Source organism: Oncorhynchus clarkii, chromosome 24 (assembly GCF_045791955.1).
Source record: "Oncorhynchus clarkii lewisi isolate Uvic-CL-2024 chromosome 24, UVic_Ocla_1.0, whole genome shotgun sequence".
Lineage (NCBI taxonomy): Eukaryota > Metazoa > Chordata > Actinopteri > Salmoniformes > Salmonidae > Oncorhynchus > Oncorhynchus clarkii.
The window spans coordinates 12,288,061-12,312,299 of NC_092170.1; the positions used below are offsets into that span (position 1 = coordinate 12,288,061).

General features: G+C 43.0%; 2 protein-coding genes across 2 annotated transcripts in view; both read right to left on the reverse strand.

Moving 5' to 3' along the window:
• Positions 1 to 862: 862 nt before the first annotated feature.
• LOC139383151 (vitamin K-dependent protein S-like) lies at positions 863 to 11,062 on the reverse strand. The gene is made up of 8 exons (XM_071127510.1): positions 10,726 to 11,062; positions 9,959 to 10,074; positions 8,652 to 8,841; positions 6,200 to 6,361; positions 5,035 to 5,200; positions 3,946 to 4,103; positions 2,961 to 3,186; positions 863 to 1,440 (listed from the first exon to the last, which is right to left on the reverse strand). Exons 1-8 carry the CDS (start codon positions 10,804 to 10,806, stop codon positions 1,301 to 1,303), a joined length of 1,239 nt encoding a protein of 412 aa, XP_070983611.1. The 5' UTR covers positions 10,807 to 11,062; the 3' UTR covers positions 863 to 1,300.
• A 1,653-nt stretch (positions 11,063 to 12,715) lies between these two features.
• The window catches only part of LOC139383145 (ras GTPase-activating protein 2-like), a 43,924-nt gene continuing 32,400 nt past the window's right edge, over positions 12,716 to 24,239 (reverse strand). The window contains exons 19-24 of the mRNA XM_071127501.1: positions 23,324 to 23,427; positions 19,849 to 19,931; positions 19,254 to 19,462; positions 17,726 to 17,829; positions 17,170 to 17,347; positions 12,716 to 17,013 (exon numbers count right to left, since the gene is read on the reverse strand). Coding sequence (XP_070983602.1) covers positions 16,983 to 17,013; positions 17,170 to 17,347; positions 17,726 to 17,829; positions 19,254 to 19,462; positions 19,849 to 19,931; positions 23,324 to 23,427 — 709 coding nt within the window. The 3' untranslated portion in view covers positions 12,716 to 16,982. The remainder of the gene's footprint in view (positions 17,014 to 17,169; positions 17,348 to 17,725; positions 17,830 to 19,253; positions 19,463 to 19,848; positions 19,932 to 23,323; positions 23,428 to 24,239) is intronic.

The following is a 24,239-nucleotide window of genomic DNA, read 5'->3' on the forward strand; positions in this document are numbered from 1 at the left end:
GATGTGTACGAAAATATCGAGCCCCTGGCCAGACAATGCATACCTCAAACGTCTGTGTGTTTTTTCCCTTCCTTTTATAAAACATGTTCGCAATGTTCTTCCCCTGGGCAGGGGAAGACGATTCCCCAACATCATCTAAGATGTCTCCTCTGACTGACAGAGCTCCTCACACACATTTTTTGTTTTAAGGACCGAAGACAAATCCAGAAAACCTTCCACTCGTGAGGGCTAAAAAAAACAAACCCAAAAGTAATTTGCTTGCACAATTAAACTGTGGAAATGTACAAGACAGAAGATGGCGTAATTATCTGGAGTTTCTTTCCAAGTAAAACACCAGACTTAACAAAAACTCAACGGGGTCAAAGAGTTTCACAGGACACAAATAGACCACAAGAACACTGGCTTAATCTCCTCTTTCTCAGGCAACTGTGAAAATCTGGGTTCAAATACTTTGCACGTTTGCTTTAGCCTGTCTCGAGTGCCAGATCGGCAGGCTTTGCACCTTTACGACTGATCTATTGATTCAATTGCGCTAGGGAAGCTCAATCAAGCTCAGCTAATGCATTTTAAATGATTTCAAATTGCATTTGAATCCAAGTCTGCAACTGTATATGAGAGCTTCTGTCTGGTAAGATGATGAACTCCTTGTGTTTTCGTTCATGCCCCTCATGTCAATGATGATTATAGAGTAACTGTTCTAAGGCTCTTCTGTCTTGCTTTAGTTATTTTCACAGGAAGTATAATGTCATACACAGAGATCAAACTTGCATAGCATCCATACAATACATTGAGAAAGAATACAATATTTTGACGCTTTGGGGGAAGTTACAACATATATGTAAAAAATGCAATGCAACTCAAATAGCTAGAAAAAGCAGCAAATGCTTTATTGCCATTCACACAGACTTAACAAGAGTGGACATGGTAATTCAGCTGTACTGTTTAGCTTTACCTCCTTATAGGGGAATTCTGCTAGAAATTACAGAAACAATATCCAGCAAATAAAGTGAGAGGCCATGTTACGGTTTTGCAGTAACTACCAAGTTTGCCAAAAGTGAATGCAAAACAATCTACCCAAAGAAAACGCAATCCTTCTCTTGTTCTTCAAATGAACATCCCTCATATGTCAGAGATGCTTCAATACAAATACAATGTTACTGCATTCTGCAGTACTGTGTCACATCTTGTTACATAGATAGCCACATGAGACAGTAAAATGTTGAGAGAGACAATAGCCAAACAGAAAACAGTGTAGCCTTGTGTAGTCTTATAAGCAGTGTCGGGTGTAACTGCGGCTCCTTTACTTCCCATCTCGGATGTCGAGGGCGGCAGGGCAGCTGTGAGAGCGGACATCCCCGTGTTTGACCTCTGCCAGGTCAAGGTCAACGTTGACACCCTGGATCTTGGCCTGGAGACAGCCGTGGAAGCTGGACAGACCCGCTGGACACAGTCAAAGGTCAGAGATAAGCACAATTCAATCCCTTGAACTGGGCCTTTTTCCTTCCTCCCTTCCTAGAAGTAATCACTGATGAAACATGACTGGACAGGTGAAGGCCACATAGGGCAGCCCTTTGTGGCAGTATTTGCACGATTTCATAGCAGAAAAACAATGATAGCAGAAGAAAGACTCGTAAAGTTTAACGGCTCCCCGGGCTCACACCCCTAGCGGCTCACACCCCTAGCGGCTCACACCCCTAGCGGCTCACACCCCTAGCGGCTCACACCACTAGCGGCTCACACTGTTTCATCTTGACACCATATGTCCATAGGAGTCATCATGACATATCATCTGGGAAATTGCCTGTAATTTGATACCTCTGCACAACTCCTATCTCTTGCTGTGTTTGTCCTCAACAGAGGCTTCACCTCCACTCCTCTGGAACACAGCTAGATACGGAACACCTTGTATGGACTCACTGTACTCTACTGTATAAACACCAGTCGGTCTCATTAATAGCATTAACGGTGCAATCAAGTAACAGTTGTGCGATTCGCCTCCAAGCACTTAAAGAAACCCATACTCTAGGTCCTTCATCGCTTGGGCCAAAAGTTGTGCAATATATAGGGAATAGGGTGTCAAACACGTATAGTGTACTTTTAGTGAGTTATGTTTTCAGATCTCAGACGTCTTCTACTGGGACGAGCTGGATCTACACAACCTACACAATATCGGAGAATCTTTGAATTTCAAGTTTAATTTCCCTAAAAAGCAATCATAATTTAAAGGAGGAAGGAACGCTTTTTCTTAAATGTTTTACATCTGAATGTAGTCAACCATTTTTGTTGTCTATATGTTGCCATATGACCTGGAAGCATATGGTCATTCACCTTTATTTAACCAGGTAGGCTAGTTGAGAACAAGTTCTCATTTACAACTGCGACCTGGAAAATATAAAGCAAAGCAGTGCGACACAAACAACAGCACAGAGTAACATGGAATAAACAAACGTACAGTCATTAACACAATAGAAAAAAAATCTATATACAGTGTAAAATTATCTTATCTGATTTGTGAGGGGATCCAGGAAACACGAATATAGAGGACAACTAACAGTGGACAATACACACGGAGAGGAGATTATTCTGGGACATGGTTTGTGGAAAATAATGAAAAAAGAAGAATGAGGTGAAACGAAGGAGAGAGCCGAAAGTAAGAGAAACGTTTGAGGGTGAGAGAGTGTGGGAAGAGTTGAATAGTAAAAAGGTGGGATGGGTCCGCACTTAGAAACATGTTGCATTAAGCTTACTTCATTTTAGATGTTATTATTTTCACTGCCTCATGTATAGAGTACACAGACGTTTCGGCTTTGCGGCCTTCGTGTGTAAGAGTAGAATAGTGAATGAGTAAGAGGATTAGGATCAGTTGATGTGGGAAGACAGCACGGATCAGATTAGAGTAGGAAAAGTATCAGGCCTAAAGTAGTGCACTATGTAAGGAACATTTGAGACTCAGTGCTCACCTGGCCCGCCCCCCAGGTACACCCTGCTCCCTGGTTGGCTCAACACCCTCTTCAGGAGCTCGTAGTCCCCATCCGTCAACCTCATGGTTGCCTTGGTTATGCCCATGCCAATCACCAGCTGGCCTGGCCTCACCTGCAGCTGCAGGAACTGACTCTCACCTGAGCAGAGGGTCTGGGGGTAGCTGCGCGACCAGAATAGAGTCCCCCTCAAACGTAGCATCAGTTCCTAGGGCACAGGAAACCCAAACCATGGATGAATCCAAACTTATCCAGGATATATTGTTTTTGCATAAGTTAATGCTTCGTTTAGGGTTTAAAAAGACCTCTGCTGGCCGGACAAATTGTCAACACATTGTCATATGGAAACAAATTTCATAAGGAGTGGCAGCGAATGCCAGATCAACAATCGGTATCAACAGAACAATCTGCAACATGTCTGTTTGTGCCCTAGACAGACGTAAATGGTAAAAGTCAGGGTTTGTTCCACACAGCACAAAGAATGTGTGTTGAAGGCCAACATTCACATTGATATTTGGGGGGGATTTCCAGTAGTTAAAACATCTAAAAGTATGGCATGCTGACAGTGACAATTTCAACAAAGCCTCTTTCGGAAAGTTTGACCTCTTCCTGCTTGGCATTTTGCATGACATCACAACATGGGAGCATTGGGCTAATCAAGTCAGGTCCCAGACTCAACGGAGGCAGGAGTGTGTGAGTGTGACTTGTTTGTGACCTGCTGCTGTGTGTACAGTATGTGTATGTGTGGGTGTGTGTTTGAGTGACCCGTGTGAGTTTGTGTGTGAATGAGAGTGTATGAGTGTGTGTGTCCATGCGTGTGTGTCTTTGCCATTATGCCATTCTTAAAGATCATAAGCATTTCCAAAGCAGTAATAGTGAAGGAATGAGAGAAGATAGAGACTATAAATTAACAAAGTGCTGGTCCAGATCAGTTGGTTCTTGAGGCTGTATAGTTCCGGTGTGTTACCTGTGAAGGGTGGTTGAGTTTCAAGGAGAGGATGTAGTCGTTCTGAGTGTCTAGCAGAATAAAGAGAAAGCCTCTGGCTGAAACCGTTCTGAGAGCTAGCTCCACAGAGAGTGTCCAGTCTGCACCATCTAGCTCAGCTGAAGAGTTTCCCAGCAAGGCTACAGACACAAAGACAAACATAACATACATATCACTCTGCACCCTAATCTATGCACTCTTGTTCATACAACCATGCAGTGTTTTTACAGACCATTGAATGTCGTCACGCTTTTTACATTACTGACAAAACAAGGAAAGTACCAGATTCAAGTACTTAAACTTCAGCTTCAGATGTTATTGAAGTAAAAGGCAAGAAAGCAATACCATGGGACAGTAGCTACAGTATGGGAGCATGTGAGGCTGTCTGTGGAGACGGCAGGCAGCCTAGCGGTTACTGGCGTTGGTCCAGTAACCAAAAGGTCACTGGTTCAAATCCCCGAGCCTGCAACGTGGAAAATCTGTCGATGTGCCCTTGATCAAGGCCCTTAACCTTAATTGCTCCTGTAAGTCGCTCTGGATAAGAGCATCTGCTAAATGATGTACATGTAAATGAGATGGGAGTTAACCAGGGATTCATTTTTGAAAGGGGTAGGTTTCCACATTTTTAGCCCCAATCTTAATTGGTTTCAACCCGCAAGAGTTCTGTGTTGCTCTTAGAATTCAAATACAGGCTCTACAGAAAGCCCTGTGAGAAAAAGATGAATGGAATGGGAGTATAAAAACTATGAAAAACTAAAACTACAAGTTGATAACTTCTTTACCAAAATCTTTACCAAACCAAAGTCCAACACATGTCTTTTGGAGTGATATTGTTGACAATATTGCAATATGTACGATTTTGAAACAACTATTTCCAAAATGTTTCAGTCCCAAGTTTTCATTGTTTCATTGTTTAATTCTAAGACCAACAAATAACTTATATTAAGGTAAACTACCGCTAAATGTTTCCAGGGACCTAAAATATAGGGCCCAGAATTATTCCCTGTCAGGGTTCGTGGACAGAAAATAATATTGTCCCTTGTCATGTGACGGGGAAGTGAGGTGGCCTACCTAGAGAGCTGAAACCAACAGAGCCGACTCCAGTAAAGTAGGACCCGGGGGCAATATGTTCCCAGCACCTCTGCACCTTGGAATCCTGCAGGGTCCGCTCTAGGATGCTGGAGTCCTGTCTGACCCAGTCCCAGCTCCGCATGCAGCCATCCAGAGGAGGGTTCAGCTAGACAGGACAGGACAGACAGAAATGGTATAGAAAAACAAGCCCCATGTGATTGCCCTTCACTTCATAGCACTGCTCTTTCTTGTTTTTATTTGTCCATTGCAAAATAGTCAAATTCAGATGAGGGACAGTGGGTGCATTCGAAGAACAGACACGTGCTGTTTGTGTTGGGTATAAAATATAGTAAAATGATAAGAACTGCAGTTCATACTCCCTCAGGAGTGGTTGAACTCTGAGCTCTGCTTTGATCTGTTGTTTTTGTCATGGTGAGAAAGTTGGTGTGCCAGAAAACTGTCTCAGGATGTGCAGTCCAGCTGTGAAAATCAGTATTAGAGTTGGCGAGAGCACAGTGGTTATCATTGCACACGGATTAGATCAGCAAATCTCACGTTAAGAGAACCAGCCAGATTCATGGTTAACTCCCATCTGCACAGACAGTCTCACATTCTCCCATATAGTTAGTGTCCCACTAGCAAGCCTTCAATGTTCCACCCTATGCCCTCCCTCTTCTGCAACCCAGGCTATGTTCCAAATGGCGCCCTATTCCATTTATAGGTCAAAAGTAGTACACTAAATAGGGAACAGGGGGTAATTTGGGATGTAACCCCTGTGTAATTATTACAATGGTTCCCAAGCCTTCTGCAGACAGACATCTTCCTCCATAAAGCTCCCTCTTCAAATTCTACCCCTTCACTAGCCCTCTCCATGCCCCACCACACTCCCACCCCATCTGCAACCCTGTGTTTTATTACTGTCGCTCCTAACCATGGAATGTAAAGGTCCTAACCTTTACTGTGCAGACCCAAAAACCTCTCACAACATGCTAGCACTACCCATTCTAATTATCACTCACCCCCACCTCCAGCCTGTCTGTAACCCTGCTGTGTCCCTGTTAGGTCCTAACCCATCTACAGACCCACTTCCTTCCCATTGGTCCTCTCACATGCTCCCATTCTGCTCCCTGTCAGTCTGGTGGGGGGTAACAGAACTTAGACTCACCCCCAAGGTAACTCCGCTATCTGGGAGCAGGCCTCCGATAGAGATTCTCAGCATGCCGTTGCCTATCTCGGCCCTCTGGCTCTCAGCAGACTGCTGCACTGTGACGGCTGTCTCCGAGCCAACGCGTACAGCCACAGCTCCCTCATGTTTCATCACTGCAATCTGCATCCACGGGCAATGTACAGGTAAGATTTAGAGTTCCAGACACTTGTAGAATTTATGCCAAGGTGCATTGAAGCTGTCGTGGTGGCCCTAGGCCCTATGAAGACACTATATGTTGGGGTTTCCTTTATTTTGGCAGTTCCTTATACATGCCCCACATTATAATTATGTTATTATGGTTACAGTGGCTTGCGAAAGTATTCACCCCCTTGGCATTTTTCCTATTTGGTTGTATTTGATTTACACAACATGCATACCACTTTGAAGATGCAAAATATTTTTTTTATTGTGACACAAACAAGAAATAAGACGAAAAAAACTGAAAACTTGAGCGTGCACAACTATTCACCCCCCCAAAGTCAATATTTGTAGCAATTACAGCTGCAAGTCTCTTGGGGTATGTCTCTATAAGCTTGGCACATTTAGCCACTGGGATTTTTGCCCATTCTTCAAGGCAGAACTGCTCCAGCTCCTTCAAGTTGGATGGGTTCTGCTGGTGTAAAGCAATCTTTAAATCATACCACAGATTCTCAATTAGATTGAGGTCTGGGCTTTGACTAGGCCATTCCAAGACATTTAAATGTTCCCCTAAACCACTCAAGTGTTGCTTTAGCAGTAAGCTTAGGGTCATTGTCCTGCTGGAAGGTGAACCTCCATCCCAGTCTCAAATCTGTGGAAGACAGAAACAGGTTTCCCTCAAGAATTTCCCTGTATTTAGCCCTATCCTTCATTCCTTCAATTCTGACCAGTTTCCCAATCCCTGCCGACGAAAAACATCTCCACAGCATGATGCTGCCACCACCATACTTCACTGTAGGGATGGTGATCTCTGGTGATGAGGGGTGTTGGGTTTGCTCCAGACATTGCGTTTTCCTTGATGGCCAAAAAGCTCAATTTTAGTCTCATCTGACCAGAGTACCTTCTTCCATATGTTTGGGGAGTCTCCAACATGCCTCTTGGCTAACACCAAACGTGTTTGCTTATTTTTTTCTTTAAGCAATGGCTTTTTCTGTCCACTTCTGTAAAGCCCAGCTCTGTGGAGTGTATGACTTAAAGTGGTACAGATACTCCAATCTCCGCTGTGGAGCTTTGCAGGTCCTTTAGGGTTATCTTTGGTCTCTTTGTTGCCTCTCTGACTAATGCCCTCCTTGCCTGGTCCATGAGTTTTGGTGGGCCGCCCTCTCTTGGCAGGTTTGTTGTGGTGCCATATTCTTTCCATTTTTTAATAATGGATTTATTGGTGCTCCGTGGGATGTTCAAAGTTTCTGATATTTTTTTTATAATCCAACCCTCTGTACTTCTCCACAACTTTGTCCCTGACCTGTTTGGCGAGCTCCTTGGTCTTCATGGTGCCGCTTGCTTGGTGGTGCCCCTTGTTTAGTGGTGTTTCTGACTCTGGGGCCTTTCAGAACAGGTATCTCATATATATATATACACACACACTCACACACACGTGTATATAATTGGCTTCTGCAGGTCATTCACTAGGTCCCCCCGTGTGGTTCTGGGATTTTTGCTCACCGTTCTTGTGATCATTTTGACGCCACGGGGTGAGATCTTGCGTGGAGCCCCAGATCGAGGGAGATTATCAGTGGTCTTGTATGTCTTCCATTTCCTAATAATTGCTCCCACTGTTGATTTCTTCAAACCAAGCTGCCTACCTATTGCAGATTCAGTCTTCCCAGCCTGGTGCAGGTCTACAATTTTGTTTCTGGTGTTCTTTGACAGCTCTTTGGTCTTGGCCATAGTGGAGTTTGGAGTGTGACTGTTTTGAGGTTGTGGACAGGTGTCTTTTATACTGATAACAAGTTCAAACAGGTGCCATTAATACAGGTAACGAGTGGAGGACAGAGGAGCCTCTTAAAAGAAGAAGTTACAGGTCTGTGAGAGCCAGAAATCTTGCCTCTTTGTAGGTGACCAAATACTTATTTTCCACCATAATTTGATTGCACACAGGTGGACTTATATAACTAATTATGTGACTTCTGAAGGTAATTGGTTGCACCAGATCTTATTTAGGGGCTTCATAGCAAAGGGGGTGAATACATATGCACGCACCACTTTTCAGTTTTTTATTTTTTTGAAGTTATTTTTTAAATTTCACTCCACCAGTTTGGACTATTTTGTGTACGTCCATTACATGAAATCCCCCAAAAAATAAAAATAAATTACAGGTTGTAATGCAACAAAATAGGAAAAACGCCCAAGAGGGATGAATACTTTTGCAAGGCACTGTATAGTATAGTCTACTGTCACAAAGTAATTTAGAGGATACGGTTCAGGACTTCACCTTCTTCCACTCCCCGTCACTGATCTTGGGCCCGGAGGTGACGAGGACCTGTCCATCCCCGCAGCTCGTCTGGACGCTCAGGTTCCCTTGGATCACAGCAAGCAGGAAGTAGTTCTGCTGCCCGCCGATGTCCCCAAAGAATATCACCCCCTCAGGGTCCAGAGTACGCAGCTCAAACTCAGAGTCAAAGCTACCGATGGACAGAAAGAGACAGAAATGTCAAAACACACTGATCATCAGAACAGTGTTACATCTTATTGAGCATACACTGAGTGTACAAAACATTTATCTGGGAGGGGTTGAGTGGAGCTGAAGAATGGGATTCATAACAAAATAACTCATGTAAAATGTATATAGGTTCAGGACTTTTGTGAAACAGCACAGTTAAAAATATATGGTAAATAGAACTGGATGGTCTTCAGAGATAGATGAGAGGGGTTGATGGTAGCTGAAGGATGGGATTAAAAACAAACAAAAAGATAACTATCGTAAAAAATACACTGTATCCATAAAATGTATATAGTATGTATAAGCTGGAAGTAGAAGCCTAAGTGTTGTTGTCCATTAGTTTACTCCAATTAAGGGAGGGGTGGTAGGGTTAGGGGAAAATAATAAAGGAAAGTATTATTTAAATAAGATACACACCCACACCAAAAAATATATGGGGGATTGGAAATGCCACAATCTATCTGCAGTATTAAAGCTACCCCCTAAAAAAACCCTGCTCATTCCATGACATAGACTGACCAGGTGAATCCAGTTGAAAGCTATGATCCCTTATTCATGTCACTTCAATCATTGTAGATGAAGGGGAGGAGACAGGTTAAAGGATTTTCAACCCTTCAGACAATTGAGACATGGATTGGCAAGACAAAAATGGAAGTTTGTTTGAACAGGGTATGGTAGCAGGTGCCAGGCGCACCGGTTTGTGTCAAGAACTGCAACGCTGCTGGGTTTTCACACTGAAGAGTTTCCTGTGTGTATCAAGAATGGTCCACCACCAAAGGACATCCAACCAACTTGCCACAACTGTGGGAAGCATTGGCGTCAATAATGGACAACTATCCCTGTGGGACGCTTGACACCTTTTAGAGTCCATGCCCCGACGAATTGAGGCTGTTCTGATTGCAAAGAGGGGAGCAACTCAATTTTAGGAAGGCATTCTTAATGTTTTGTACGCTCAGTGTATGTAAATGAGAGACTAGGTGAGACCTGGTTCAGCCAGTGTGGTTCAGCCGGATGTGCCCCGGCTGGTTAAATCTTCTGAAAGGGTAGTGCTCAGCGGTGTCATGATCTCTATAGCCTACCTGGTCAACTCTGTGACCTTGTACTCCAGAATGGGGACATTCCCCACAGAGCTGTTCCCAGTGTACAGGAGATGTGAGGACCTGGACTCGACAAAATAGTAGCATTCCGGTGATGGCTATGGGGTTGAAACAACACAAGAGTACTGTTCATGTAGGCAAACAGTGATGATAGGAACGCTAGCTAAACCAACAAGAGACATTTAAATAAACAATTTCTAACAATTGCTACACTAATTAGAATATGGAGGAAAAACCTGTGCATGTGTACTCACAGTAACTGTGTTAGTGGGGTTGGGTAGGTTACTTTCTAAATGTAATTTGTTATGGTTATTTGTTATGGTTACCTGTCCAAAATCAGTAACCAAATATTTGTATTACCCAAACTCAGTTACGTGTTACTTTTGTATTACTTTTCCCTTAAGAGGCACTAGAAGACAAAAAAGATCCATCAAATGCATTTGGTGTCATCCTAGTGGTCTCTGATGTGGTCGCACTCGCTCAGGTAGAACAAAGTTAAAAACTTGCTCATTTTTTCAATGCTCAATTGAATGTCATTGAGAAAACAGAAAAGTGTCATGTATTTATTTTTTTAGAAGTAATCTAAGTAATCGTCTAGTTTTTCAAAAGGATCTGTAATCTGATTAAAATATTTTTTCTGGTAACGTAACTGATTCTGTTTTGTAATCAGATTATATGCAATCAGTTACTCCCCAAACCTGTGTTAGAGAGTAGAACCGTATAGTAAAATACTTTGTGTCGCCTCTTACCTCCAGTGTCCGTTCAAGCGTTGGATGAACCCAAATCCCTAGGGTCAGCAGAGCCACCACAAACCTCTTCAATGCAAACATGATCTACTAAGGTCTACTTCTTTTCACGGTCCTATGGGGTGCTTGCTTCTCTTAACCAGACGTTCCTTATGGCGTTTATGTTCTATACTTGTCAGGTCCGATTCTTTGGTCCTTGTCCCTCGTCTGGCCCTCTAGGCTTTGTACTGGGCTGGAGCATCAGCTGATGAAGCAAGAGCTACATGGAGTCTGAGAAGTCTTAAGAAATCGGTCTCTTTCCCCAGAGTTTCACAAACCTGGCCGTAGCAGACACAACAGCAGATAAGAATGGAGACGAGACAACAAAATAAACCATGATGGGGAGGTCACTGTCTGGGTCAAGGAGGTAATTGTTTGTGGGTTTCAGATAGTGTCCAAAACACAGAGATCATATTATGTAATTATTTGGTCCAAACACAGAGTGGGAACATTGTCACTTACTAAAGTCATTGCTCTTGGCAGGTTCCATTTTTTTGTTTAAAGCAATGGTCTATTTAACACATTTGTTTGGTTGACAGAAAAAAGATGGCATAGTAGAAATTCAAGTTCCAACTTCCAAATCCATCTTAAGCCATGCTGTGGCATCTTAAAGAGATTTGTTTGACATGTTTTTGATATTACATGCTTCCTTTCATTTGAAAAGAAAGACTGGTATCAATCTGCAGGAGCAGGGTAGACTGAGTGAACTGCAGATGGAAATTGAGAAGTCTCACGCTAGGTGCTCGACATCGAAGTAGCACATCAAAGCAATGTCAGACGATAGAGACAAAACAAATGAAGAATCTTAGCCAGCAAATGTTCTGAGTTAAATGACGACTTAATTTCAATCACAACATTGTTGTGTAAAGAGAATGGTCTGATGAAAGAGAATGGTATTTTGTCATTACACTGACGAATGTATTAAGATGTACTTTTTGGTCATGGACGTTATCAAAAGTTAGAGTCCAATATGTGCCTTCAGGAGAATGCAGCTGGTGCTCAAACATGGTAGCAGGGCTAAACAATAACATATAATGTTGTGCACAGGTGCAGTCCTCGGATAGGAGGACAGGGGAGGCGGGTTGTAACACTACTCCTCCTCTCTCCCACTTCTTTATTATCTCCAGCAGGGCTGTCCAAAGTGGGGCCTGCGGGCCAAACATGGCCCCGGACTAAATTAGATTTGGCTTGCGAGAGGATTGTTTTTGTTCCCCTCCCCACCCAAGCCCAAACGTTTGGGCACTCTGAATTATGCAAATAAATTCTAGGGGAAGAGACTTAAATCCAAGATGCCACAGATGTTCAAGTCCTTCGTATTGAGAAGATTCCACTGAAGTGGCATCAGAGGCAATTACTGGAAAGTAAAAAATAGTTTTATTGGTTTGTGGCTGATTAGTTGTTCCATGTGAAGTGCTGCCAATAGTAAAACCCTTTCCCAAACGGAATAAAACTGTTTATACAGCTCAGAGTTGGCTGGGTGACTCCCCAGCTTTCGAACAATCTAATGAAAAGGATAGCAGGTTAGCATTTTTCATCATGAATCTTGTTCTGCAGGCAGCTCTGCAGTGGTCAGTAGCTGTCACAGTCACAAAGACATACAATCTTAACACAAACCTTAAACTACAACCAAAAAACTAATCTTTGTTTTCATGATTTTTGACAATATAGAATATTTTGACTTTGCAGCTGGCCCATCTAGCAGAAATTGCTCAGTTCTGCCTCCAGGACAATACTCATCCCATTAAACAGCAACCTGCTAAATAATATAGCCCCTTCTTGTGTACTCCCTCAATGTCTTTATAGCTTGGTTCCAGATCTGTTTGTGCCATCTTACCAACTCCAATTACCATAGGAAAAGGTAAGGCGGCACAAAGAGATCTGTGACAAGGCTAATGTTTCTACTCTCCTCCTCCTTCCCTAGAGCTGACATTTAGTAAAGACCACAGACCTGAAGTGAAAGGGTTGGCAACATTTTTATTGTCAATTATTTCAAATAAAAGACAAGAGATAAGATTTGAATTTCTGGTTGTGAAAAATAATCCAAAAATGTTTAAATAACAAAAGCAACAACAAAAATATGTACTCCAGTCCTGTATGCAATGATACGTTTAAGGGTTTGAAATATGAAAACAACCGATTCTCTTTGCAGTGATTGATTTTAACATTCGAAAGGTTGCTGATGATGTCATGGCGATGACTTCACAGATACTGTTCACATGAAGGCCTGTCGAGGGATCGACTGCTAACCATAACTCTTGACTTCCCATGTTATGTTAAATTATCCAACTTTAAAAATGACAGGGCCCTGTTGACTGGTAACAGTGTCACTTGTACCTATACTGTGATCAAAGCAACAAAACCCCTAGAACGTACAGTACCATTCCCATTTGACCAAGCCAACCTGTACATTGTACAATTGTCACCCCAAGTTCTCTTTGGGTGTGGGTGGGTTAGTAAGGCCACTGCACGTTTGGATTCAAGGGCCTGAAAAAAGGTTCTGACAAAGTTAGACACATTATGATAAAACATCTGACTGTCACCGAGGTGAGGTGAAGAGAAGATGCAGTGATTAAAAATTCCCTCATGATTGAAAAACGTTTGAGATTAGTGAAAGAAAACCAATGATGACATCTTTCCCTACGCATTAGAATGACAAAGGACAAGAACCATGAGGCCTGAGAGCCTTTAGCAAAACCACTGACAAACAAAGTCAGGTGGGACCTAACCTGGGTCGCGTTCATTAGGCACCAAACGCAGGAAAACTGACTGTAAACAGGTAGAGGCTCCTTCTTTCCCCGTTGCAAAAAGTTTCCAATGCGTGCTCTAATGAACATGACCCTGGTGTTCCAGACAAAGTTAAACTCCGTAACGTTGCATAAGCTATAGACAGACTCCGCAGCACGCTACCATACATTAGACTCTGTGACAAGAAGAAAAGCAACAAGCTTCCTAGTACCACTGAAGACAAAGAACAAGGTACCGTAACGCACCAACACAGATTATTTTTGCCGTGTTAAAAAACATACATACATACATACAAAAGGTACTCAAAAAAATATATACTGTTAAATATACAGGACATGCATGATAGAAATTTACGACGGACCAAAGACAACTTCTGACAGGAAATATTTCCATAAGCCAAACAAAAATATATACGAAACATGGTTAACCCTGTACTAACTGTGTTACACGTTCCCTTCTTGTTGTTGATCCAAGCTCAAGTTTCTAGGCATCTGTTTTAACAAACGGTTGTTCCTACGAGTTAACAGATACAAATATAAAGAACGGTGCGACTGTGGACCAATGCTGCGTTCATAACTGTCGTTCATACGGGTTGACTGATAAAAATATAAAAGAACGGAGCGACTATGTGGACTAATGCTGCGTTCATTACCAAATTCAACCTCCCTGATAAAAACTTTGATATTTACCACATATACGACTGGGAAGAAAATCCACTTGAAAAAAAATCCAACTCGTATTTACACTAAAAAAAATAAACACAACATGTAATGTGTTGGTCCCATGTTTCATGTGCTGAAATAAAATATCCCAGATATTTCTCATATACACAAAAGGCTTATTTTTCTCAAATGTTTACATTCCTGTTAGTGGGCATTTCTCCTTTGCCAAGATAATCCATCCACCTGACATGTGTGGCATATCAAGAAGCTGTTTAAAACAGCACGATCATTACACAGGTGCACCTTGTGCTGGGGACAATAAAAGGCCACTCTAAAATGTGCAGTTTTGTCACACAACACAATGCTAATGATAACAATGATAATTTAATGTTAATTTCTCTACCAAAACGTTTTAGAGAATTTGGCAGTAAGTCCAACCGGCCTCATAACCCCAGACCATGTGTAACCACGCCAGCCCAGGGCCTGCACATCCGTCTTTTTCACCTTTGGGATGGTCGGAGACGAGCCACACGGACAGCTGATGAAACTCGGTTTGCACAACCAAATCCTTTCTGCACAAACTGTCAGAAACCATCTCAAGGAAGCTCATCTGCGTGCTCGTCATCCTCACCAGGGTCTTGACCTGACTGCAGTATGGCGTCGTAACAGACTTCAGTGGGCAAATGCTTACCTTCGGTGGCCACTGGCACACTGGAGAAGCGTGCTCTTCATGGATGAATCCCGGTTTAACTGTACCGGGCAGACGGCAGACAGTGTAGTGTGTATGGCATTGTGTGAGTGAGCGGTTTACTGATGTCAACGTGTGACACATGGTGGCAGTGGGGTTATGGTTCCACAGGCTACAATCAACAGCCTGAACAACTATGCGAAGGAGATGTGTCGCACTGCACAAGGCAAATGTTGGTCACACCAGACACTGATTGGTTCTAATCAACACACAACTCTTTTTTTTTTAAAGGTATCTGTGACCAACAGATGCATATCTGTATTCCCAGTCATGTGAAATCCATAGATTAGGGCCTAATGAATTTATTTCAATTGACTGATTTCCTCATATGAACTGTAACTCAGTAGAATCTTTGAAAGTGTTGCGTTTATGTTTTTGTTCAGTATACTATTGGGAAGCTCATCTATCATCCCTGAGCTCAGACTTCTCCCACATGCTGACCTCTGTCACCTACTAAGGAAATTACCTTGATAACTGCGTTTTTGGCAGTTAAATGTAATAAAACATTATTTATAAAAATAAATCAATTTATATGTTTTTTTGAACACTATCATTTGTTTACAAGCATGACAGCTGTACTTTTATTTTAAGGTTGACGTAACTTGTTGCACATTAGCCAATCAGCGTTTCTCAACTAGTTCAAAGCACGTGAATGCATCCAACCGGTATTTACGACTTCAAAACGGGCAATTACCACCTACCCACTTGGCTATGAACACAGCAATTGTCCTCAGTCTAAAACACACAAAACAATGAATGGGGTCTAACTAATATATGTGTGTTTGCCTGATTGTAGATCTATCCAATCACATTTGACTACCAGTTAATGTGGACCAGTGATGAGGATCTAAGGGGCTAGATTGGCAAGTGAAGGGGGATTGTCTAGCTTGTTGTGATTGATTTGCAGTGACATCACTACATGGTTGACAGACATTTCTAGACTACCGACCACGGTCCCTCGGCATTTCCAGAGAACATTATAAAGTTACTCAATCAAATCGTCTAAATCGTTAAAAAGAGGAACAATGCAGTTACCAAAATGTACATGAACGAAATATATACTGTATTTCTCTCCATTTAAAAAAAAGTCTATTCAAAATACATTTATACCCTTTTTTTCCAAGTCGACCTTACGATAGTCGTCTTTGGTGTAAGAAAATTAGCTATTAAAATCTACAGGCTATAAATGTTATTGTACAGCAATGGAAAGGAGAAGGTACTCGAGATCATTGAACTGATCGATATGGGGGGTATAGTGATACCACGTATCTAAAATGATGCCATCTGGAGTATTCCAAATATGTAAAGTGCTTCGGCATTAGTCCCTAACTCGAGGATGCGAGAGATTGTTACACATACATCCATTAAGAAAAATAAGGCAGATGGGTTTCATCCACTTAACTGTACTCTGAAACACCTACATTTGTTCAAAGCACAGAGGTGGATAGAGGAGGAAGAAGAGAGTACAGTTAAGTGGACCCTTTGATAGAAAATGAGAAACAAAGTCAGCTTGCTGTTTAGTCGTAAACGGACGTCAAACAGTGAAGCCCCAAGAGATTGTGAGAGCATCATCTTGATTGTTGACGATCGAGATTGAAAACATTTGAGTGAATAAAATTGAGTATTTTAGCAGCCTATTCACACACACAAACACACCCCAACTAATGATGTTGTATGGTCTTTGTGCAAATCAAGTAGAAGACGAGAGCAAGCACATATTCCTCTGATTAGAACAGTGGTGTGTGAGAAAGAGAGAAGGATGGAGACAGACGGGGAGAGCTAGAGAATAAAACTCAACCAAGGTTCTCCTCTTCTGAACCAATGAGAGCTTCTGACCAGGTTCAGGTGACACTTCGCTATTGGACCGTCCGTCCAGTCACACGTGGTGGAGGGGGAAGCGGGGGCAGAGCGCGACCTTGGGGGTGTGGGTTCTTGGTCCTCGGGCATCGTTCTCAGTGCCAATCCAGACTGTGTCACTCTGGGGCTCCAGTGTAGAACTGTGGCAGGTGGCATACTGCCATTTTCTGGAATGACTGTCTCAGGCCAGACAGACCCACCTAGACTCGTTAGGATGTCTTCCCAACTATCGGATTCTCTCTAGAAAGACAAAGAGAAATATTTACGTGGCTGTCTATTCGTGTGTGTGTGTGTGTGTGTGTGTGTAAGTAAGTATAGACATATCCATGTATGTGTACAAGTGTGTGTGAGTATAGACATAGGCATGTGTGTGTATAGGCATGTGTGTATACTTACTGGCTGCCGTACTGCGCGGTGCCGCTGCGGGTGTCGTGCTCTCTCTGCAGCTCCTTCAGGATGTGTGAGATCTGCCGCACTGTGTGGAATGTCTCCTTGGAGTCCTGGATGGTGAACAGGGAGTAGTCGTCCTGCTCCCTCAGAGGACCCTGGTACACAGCGATGCTGGCACACGCATCTGACCACAGGAGACAATTACATAAGGTCATCATCACAGGCTATCACAGCAAGCTACTGTTGCCAGATTCACACTAAAAAAGGGCCAAACAGAGCCAAGCCAATCAGAGCTGTACTGGGCTGGCCTCGTTAGTCATACACAATAGTTGCTGGAACCGAGCTGGAAAGGACAATGTGAAAAGAAAATATCCGAGCCAGCAGGGTACGGTTCAGGTGTGAATCAAGTATCAAAGTGTCATGCATGCTGCACAAGCACACATAGATGCAGAGAAAATGCCTCATGCAATAAGCCACTATAGAAACAATCTACTGTGATAAGAATACTTTTTATATTAATTAGTGTGAAAGTTGGGCGATTGACAGGTAGAATCCCTCTTGCCTTCCATCTTCTGTAGTTTGGAGTAGCTGGAGGTGAAGAGGGAGAAGATTCTCTCCGTCTCGCGGTCACAGTCGATATCCAGCTGTAGGTTAGCCAGCAAGGTACTGGGAGGGGAGACAGGGTCATGTTTATTAAGCACCAATTAGAAAGAAACAGAAAACCGGGAATTGTCCAATAATGCCACAGTGCTCCCTACTAAATAAGACTGATATAAGACTCTGGTGTCTGATACTAGTAGGCAGTGATTACGGTATGGTCAATTTCTTTGTTGAAGCAGCTGCTATCTCCTAGGAACTTGTGTTGATCTGAGAGGGAAGGATTAGCACCAGTACAAGAAATATGGCGAAAATGCCACCTGGGTCGATCAGAGTGCAAGATAGAACTATGAACCATCTAAAAAGATTCTATGCTTAACTCTTACTAAGTTCTATAAATTGGTCTTTGGGTGCTGTAGCCCAGGAGTAAATTTGACTTTTTTTTTAAATAACACACAAATAACATTATTCATAATACACTCAGGATTATTTTAGTTTTTAGAAACATATTCCATTTTATTTATAAGAAAAGTGACTCCAAAATGACACAATACATTATTTACCATTCATTTCTATTGGGCACAAAATAATCTGCAACACAACCAAAACAAAACAGCAAATGCTGTACAGTCAAACTTAATGTAGTCATTGCATGCTATGAATATGGGACCAAATACTTAAACCTTTTACTACACATAAGTGAATTTGTCCCAATACTTTTGGTCCTGTAAAATTGGGAGACTTTGTACACAAAGTGCTATAATACTGTCACGCCCTGACCTGAGTATTCTTTGTTCTCTTTATATATTTTGGTTAGGTCAGGGTGTGACATGGGTGATGTATGTGTTTTTGTACTGTCTAGGGGTTTTATAGGTTTCTGGGGTTGTTTACCATCTAGGTGTTTATGTATGTCCATGGTTGCCTAGATTGGTTCTCAATTAGAGGCAGCTGTTTATCATTGTCTCTGATTGGGAACCATATTTAGGCAGCCATCTTCTTTGGGTATTTCATGGGTTATTGTCTATATGATGTTGCATGTTTGCACTCAGTTTTGATAGCGGTCACGTTCGTCTTGTTATTTTGTTTGTTTGTTTAGTGTACTTTGTGTTTTTCGTCTTTCATTAAAAAGATGTATTCACATCACGCTGCGCTTTGGTCTCCTCAATACGACGATCGTGACAAATACCCTCAAATTAAATCTGACAGTCTGCACTTTAACCTCATAGTTATTGTATCATTTCAAATCTAAAGTGCTGGAGTACAGAGCCAAAACAAGAAAAAATATGTCACTTGTCCCAATACTTTTGGAGCTCACTGTATGCCTCTCTATTTATGCGTGGTGATACTTGGGAACAGATTTCCTCAATTAAAATCAATGAGGTCATTTCCTGGTGATTATACAAAGTGTAATAAAATGTTATTGGAGAAGAGCTATTGGGGCGCCCTGATCTAGGGACTAGAGGTTGGTTTGAGATTCAGAGTTGAGTACTCACGGTGTGCAGGGTTTGCAGCCCGGCTGGCTGTCGCTCAGGCTCCTGCAGCAGAGCCAGGCTCCGGCCAAGTAGGCCGAGGGGTGGAAGGTGCCCAGGCGGTCCGGGTTACAGCGGCTCACTTGGCTCAGCACCTCCACCCACTCACTGGCCTCCACGCAGTTCCCCGCCTGCACGTACAGCGGCTTCTCACTGTGGAGCACCTGGAACATCTAAAAAGGGAGAGGAGAGGAGCTGTCTGTAACACACATTACATACAATATCTGACAGGCTGGGAATATGGTGTAAAATTAATTGCCCTTTGCACACAATTAAGATGTTATTTTATTTAGTAACAGACACTCATAGGCCACATGTGTATCTGTTCAAATTCAATGCGTAAACTCAAAGAACTTCCCTCACAACTTACATAGGACCACAGGAGTTTCCTGATCTGTTGACCTGACCAGGAAAACCTCTGAGCCTTTGCATTACCTTATAGTAGAACTGTGCTTTACCGCTTACTGGTCAGGTAGGTGGCCAGGGAAAACTCCTGGCTCTAAACAGACCACAATAGACAGTCATGAGACAGGCTGAGGGGGTCCCAAGTCCTGCTTACATTTTTGCGGTTAAAGGCACTTTCGTCCAGTTTCTCCACAGCCTGGATATTCTTCACAGGCATAATGCAGAGTGCTTCTTTCCCTTGGAAAACAAAAAGAAAAATTCTACGTAAATATATGCACACACACAAAATGTCTACATTGGGCTCTCTTACCCTTATATAAAACAGGCTACTGTAACAAGTAACAAGGATAGTAGCTAGTCTCAACGACAGAAAGAATCCCGTCTCTGGATAAATTATATGGTAATATTCTTCAACTGTTAAAGAATAATCTGGAACCCACCCATGTCGTCTTGGTCAAGCTACATCACTAGGAGGAACATTGAGTTCGTACACCATGTGACCCTTACTACTAGAAGACGTGCAGCATTACACTTCGCACATACTCGTCCAACAAAAATACAAATCGAGAACATTCTTTTTACAGTCGATAGACCATTTCCAGCGTTGTGTCTGACAAAAGCCCAGGCCAAAACACACAAACCATGCACAGTTATAAAAGCAGTCTCAGTATCAGCTCCTGCTATTGGTATCTCTTCAGTCTCCACCTATCAGCTCACACTCCTTCCATTCATCTAGCTGATAGAGTGAAGTGTCTGATCCACTGATGATACTTCACTGCACATACAACCACCCTCCCTTTTCTTTCGCTCTCCCTTACATATGTGAATCAAGGTGCATTGGGTGTGTGATGAATTTTGCCATATCAATCTCTCATTTAAGAGGGAGCGCTTTTCTCTGCCTGCCACCTTCCTCTTCCTCCGCATTGCCAGTCCGACGGACCCCCCGACCCCACCACGCATACCTCCAGCACCATCAGGTTCTCTGCATATCTCCTGCCTTCCAGTTCAGTGCTCACACACACACACACACTTCAGTTCATCTCCGGACAGCAGGCTACAAATCACTTAAGTTGTAAACACAGATCTTCACTACTCAGGCTACGTTACTGCATTCTGGTACATTATTTATGTTGTTCCTCTCTCTGAGTCCCAAATCTAGAGCTGAGCAACACAGAGGAGGCTGTTGAGTGTTGATAAAAGTGAGGTCGAGGGTTGGGCCTGCCTACACGTGCGTATCTGCTTGCAGCTGTATGTGTGTCAGTTTGTGAATGTTATCGTTAGTTTGTGTGTCTGTCGTTCTACTCTATCCTTGAACGTTTGTTTCATGTAAATCCTGGCCTCGACTCAGGGCAACGGGCCCTACAGCTCCAGCTAATCCTCACATGAACTCTTTGAAGAAAGAATCCAGTCTAGATCCGTTGGTCTCCGGAGCCCCCCCCCCCCTTTTTTTTACCACCATGTCAACGGTCAGTCTTGACACATTTCATTATCCATTTATTTTGTTTTTGTTGGAATGTGGAAAACCTGCTGTCAGCGTATGCATCAATATTGAATTCCATAGGGAGTTAGCTTGGTTTAACGCCATTATTTTATTGACTGAGGATGCACTTCAGAACATAGTTTGAAAAGAAATGTGGGGCATGCAAACAGCTGCAATTTAAACAATATTTATTTGATAATCATCAGAAAATACATGTTTGGTGAAGGATCCAACTTCCTGATGTTAATTCATCAAGTTTTGGTATTGGGTGTGTAGGTTTGGGAGATTGTAGGTTGTTTTCTATACTCCCACAACATTTGCTCATTCCTCCACAACCACATGCCTTAGATAAGCATAGATGTTGTTACCCATGCACGTTCATTTATGTGTGTTCATCTGTGTGTGTTTTTTGTGCGTGTTGGAGTGGTCTCTGGAGCTGTGCCCTGCCACCGCAATGCTGGCTCTGTTACAGCAGAATAGGCAGACAGATGGGGCCTCTAGATTGGTGTTACTCTAAATTGACAGTGACAACTAAATTGACAGTGACAACTGGGTTTGGGCAGTGCAGCTGAAGCACCATGGGCTCTTATAAAAGCAGTCTCAGTATCAGCTCCTGCTATTGGTATCTCTTCAGTCTCCACCTATCAGCTCACACTCCTTCCATTCATCTAGCTGATAGAGTGAAGTGTCTGATCCACTGATGATACTTCACTGCACATACAACCACCCTCCCTTTTCTTTCGCTCTCCCTTACATATGTGAATCAAGGTGCATTGGGTGTGTGATGAATTTTGCCATATCAATCTCTCATTTAAGAGGGAGCGCTTTTCTCTGCCTGCCACCTTCCTCTTCCTCCGCATTGCCAGTCCGACGGACCCCCCGACCCCACCACGCATACCTCCAGCACCATCAGGTTCTCTGCATATCTCCTGCCTTCCAGTTCAGTGCTCACACACACACACACACTTCAGTTCATCTCCGGACAGCAGGCTACAAATCACTTAAGTTGTAAACACAGATCTTCACTACTCAGGCTACGTTACTGCATTCTGGTACATTATTTATGTTGTTCCTCTCTCTGAGTCCCAAATCTAGAGCTGAGCAACACAGAGGAGGCTGAATGAATGATCTAAATCCCAATTAGAAATGCACTTTATTACAATGTTACAATGTTACACAAGACCTTCGGCTCGTTTATGCAACGTCCAGGCTATCACACCATGTACAATATGGCTGGAAGCGTCTGGCTGCTATTGGCTTTCATAGGACTTAGAGATCGGAGAGGTCTGACAAAGTCTAAGCAGATCAGAAGACTTGACTTGGAATATGAAACAAATTAACTAGGCCTATATGAGCTTATTGCAGATCTCCGGCCATCAAGTTAGGTCTGATTACTAGGCTTGATTTCAACATGCCTTGTTGTCATTGGGGACAAAGCAGAGAGCTAGAGATGAAGTCCTCTGATTTGCTCAGCTTCAACTTCTGACAGTCGAGCCAAAAACCACAAAATGTGCCAACTAGAAGCCTATTTTTTGTGTAATTGTAGGGTCGTTTTTCATACCAGCATACTTTGACCTCAAACTTCATGCATGGTACACAAAGTGCGAGCAGGTTGGCAGGTCTGGTGTATGCGCGATACTGCTATGGCAGCAGCCCCCAGCGTCTCATAGCCACCCTCTCTTCAAGAATTACAGGAGCCTGGCAGAGAAACCAGGAGCCTAGCGTGTGTGTGTGTGTGTGGCTGTGCTCCACTGAGGTGAGCTGAGGAGTAGAGTACAGGACACCCGCCAGGTAGGCTCCACTATAATGACCAGGGTTCTCACTCTCCCTCCTCTTCTGCCGCTCTCTGGCTGGCTCTCATTATAATGAACAGAGCTTACTTCCTGCATTCCTCCCCCTCTCTGTGGGAGACCAGTGGCCCGTGGATAGATACCTGTGGATAGAGCTCCATATATTCACCATCTCCCCTGGGAGATAAAAGCTAAGAGCCTTGTTCCAAACAGTGTTGCATGTCTAGAAAATCCACAATTTCAAAACAACTGGCTAACCTGGCCCATGGAGGGATCTGGTCCAACACTGCCCCCTATGGGGGACTCTGTGGTGGTGGCGTGTGGTTGTGAATCTGTGTGAGTGTGTGTGCATGTCTCACCTCTGTGCTTGTGGTAGGAGAGCTCCCTGTTGGTCACTCTAAGCCACCTCTTCTTAAAGTTCTTGCCAATGCGTTTCCTTCCCTGGGCCCGCTTCTGTACCTCCCTGTAGTAAAATAAATATAGACTTGACATTGACACAGTAAGTATGACTTTACAGCCAACAACCCATTTTTATGTGTAGCTTTCTTTATGAACCAGAAATATATATCAAAGTCAATGATCCCTCTTAGTGACAAACCCCTCTGGTCAGCTCAAACTCAAGTCACCTAACTTTTTACATTAAAGATTTAGTCCTGGACTAAAAAGCACTTTCAGTCCAGGAAACAGGCACAAAATCTTTACCCCACTAGCCAAAACCCAAATTAAATTGTATTTGTCACATGAGCCGAATACAACAGCGAATACAACAGGTATAATACAACCTTACCATGAAATGCTTACAAGCCATTAACCAACAATGCAGTTAAGAAAATAGTTAAGAAAATATTTACAAAAGTAACACAAATAACAATGAGGCTATATACAGGGCGGTAACGGTACCGAGTCAATGAGAAGGGGTACAGTTTAGTCAAGGTAGCAGCAGTATAAAAACAAGGGGGGGGGGGGGGGGAGCTTCCTATGACACCGCCTAGTATATAGGTCCTGGGCTGTACGCACTACCCTCTGTAGCGCTTTACAGTCGAATGCAGAGTAGTTGCCATACCAGGCGGTGATGCAGCTGGTCAGGATGCTCTCGATGGTGCAGCTGTAGAACTTTGAGGATCTGGGGACCCATGCTAAATCTTTTCAGTCTCCTGAGGGGGAAAAGGTGTTGTCGTGCCCTCTTCACGACTGTCTTAATGTGTTTGGACCATGATTGTTGTCCACATCCCCAACAAACTAAGAACTTCAAATTCTCGACCCACTCCACTTCAG

Coding starts and splice junctions, on each gene's coding strand:
- LOC139383151 (XM_071127510.1), bottom strand. CDS start 10,806: ATGTTTGCATTGAAGAGGTTTGTGGTGGCTCTGCTGACCCTAGGGATT. Junction 5,201..6,199: donor ATAGCGGAGTTACCTTGGGG/GTGAGTCTAAGT, acceptor TGTCCTGTCTAG/CTGAACCCTCCTCTGGATGG. Junction 4,104..5,034: donor TGTTGGTTTCAGCTCTCTAG/GTAGGCCACCTC, acceptor TTGTGTCTGTAG/CCTTGCTGGGAAACTCTTCA.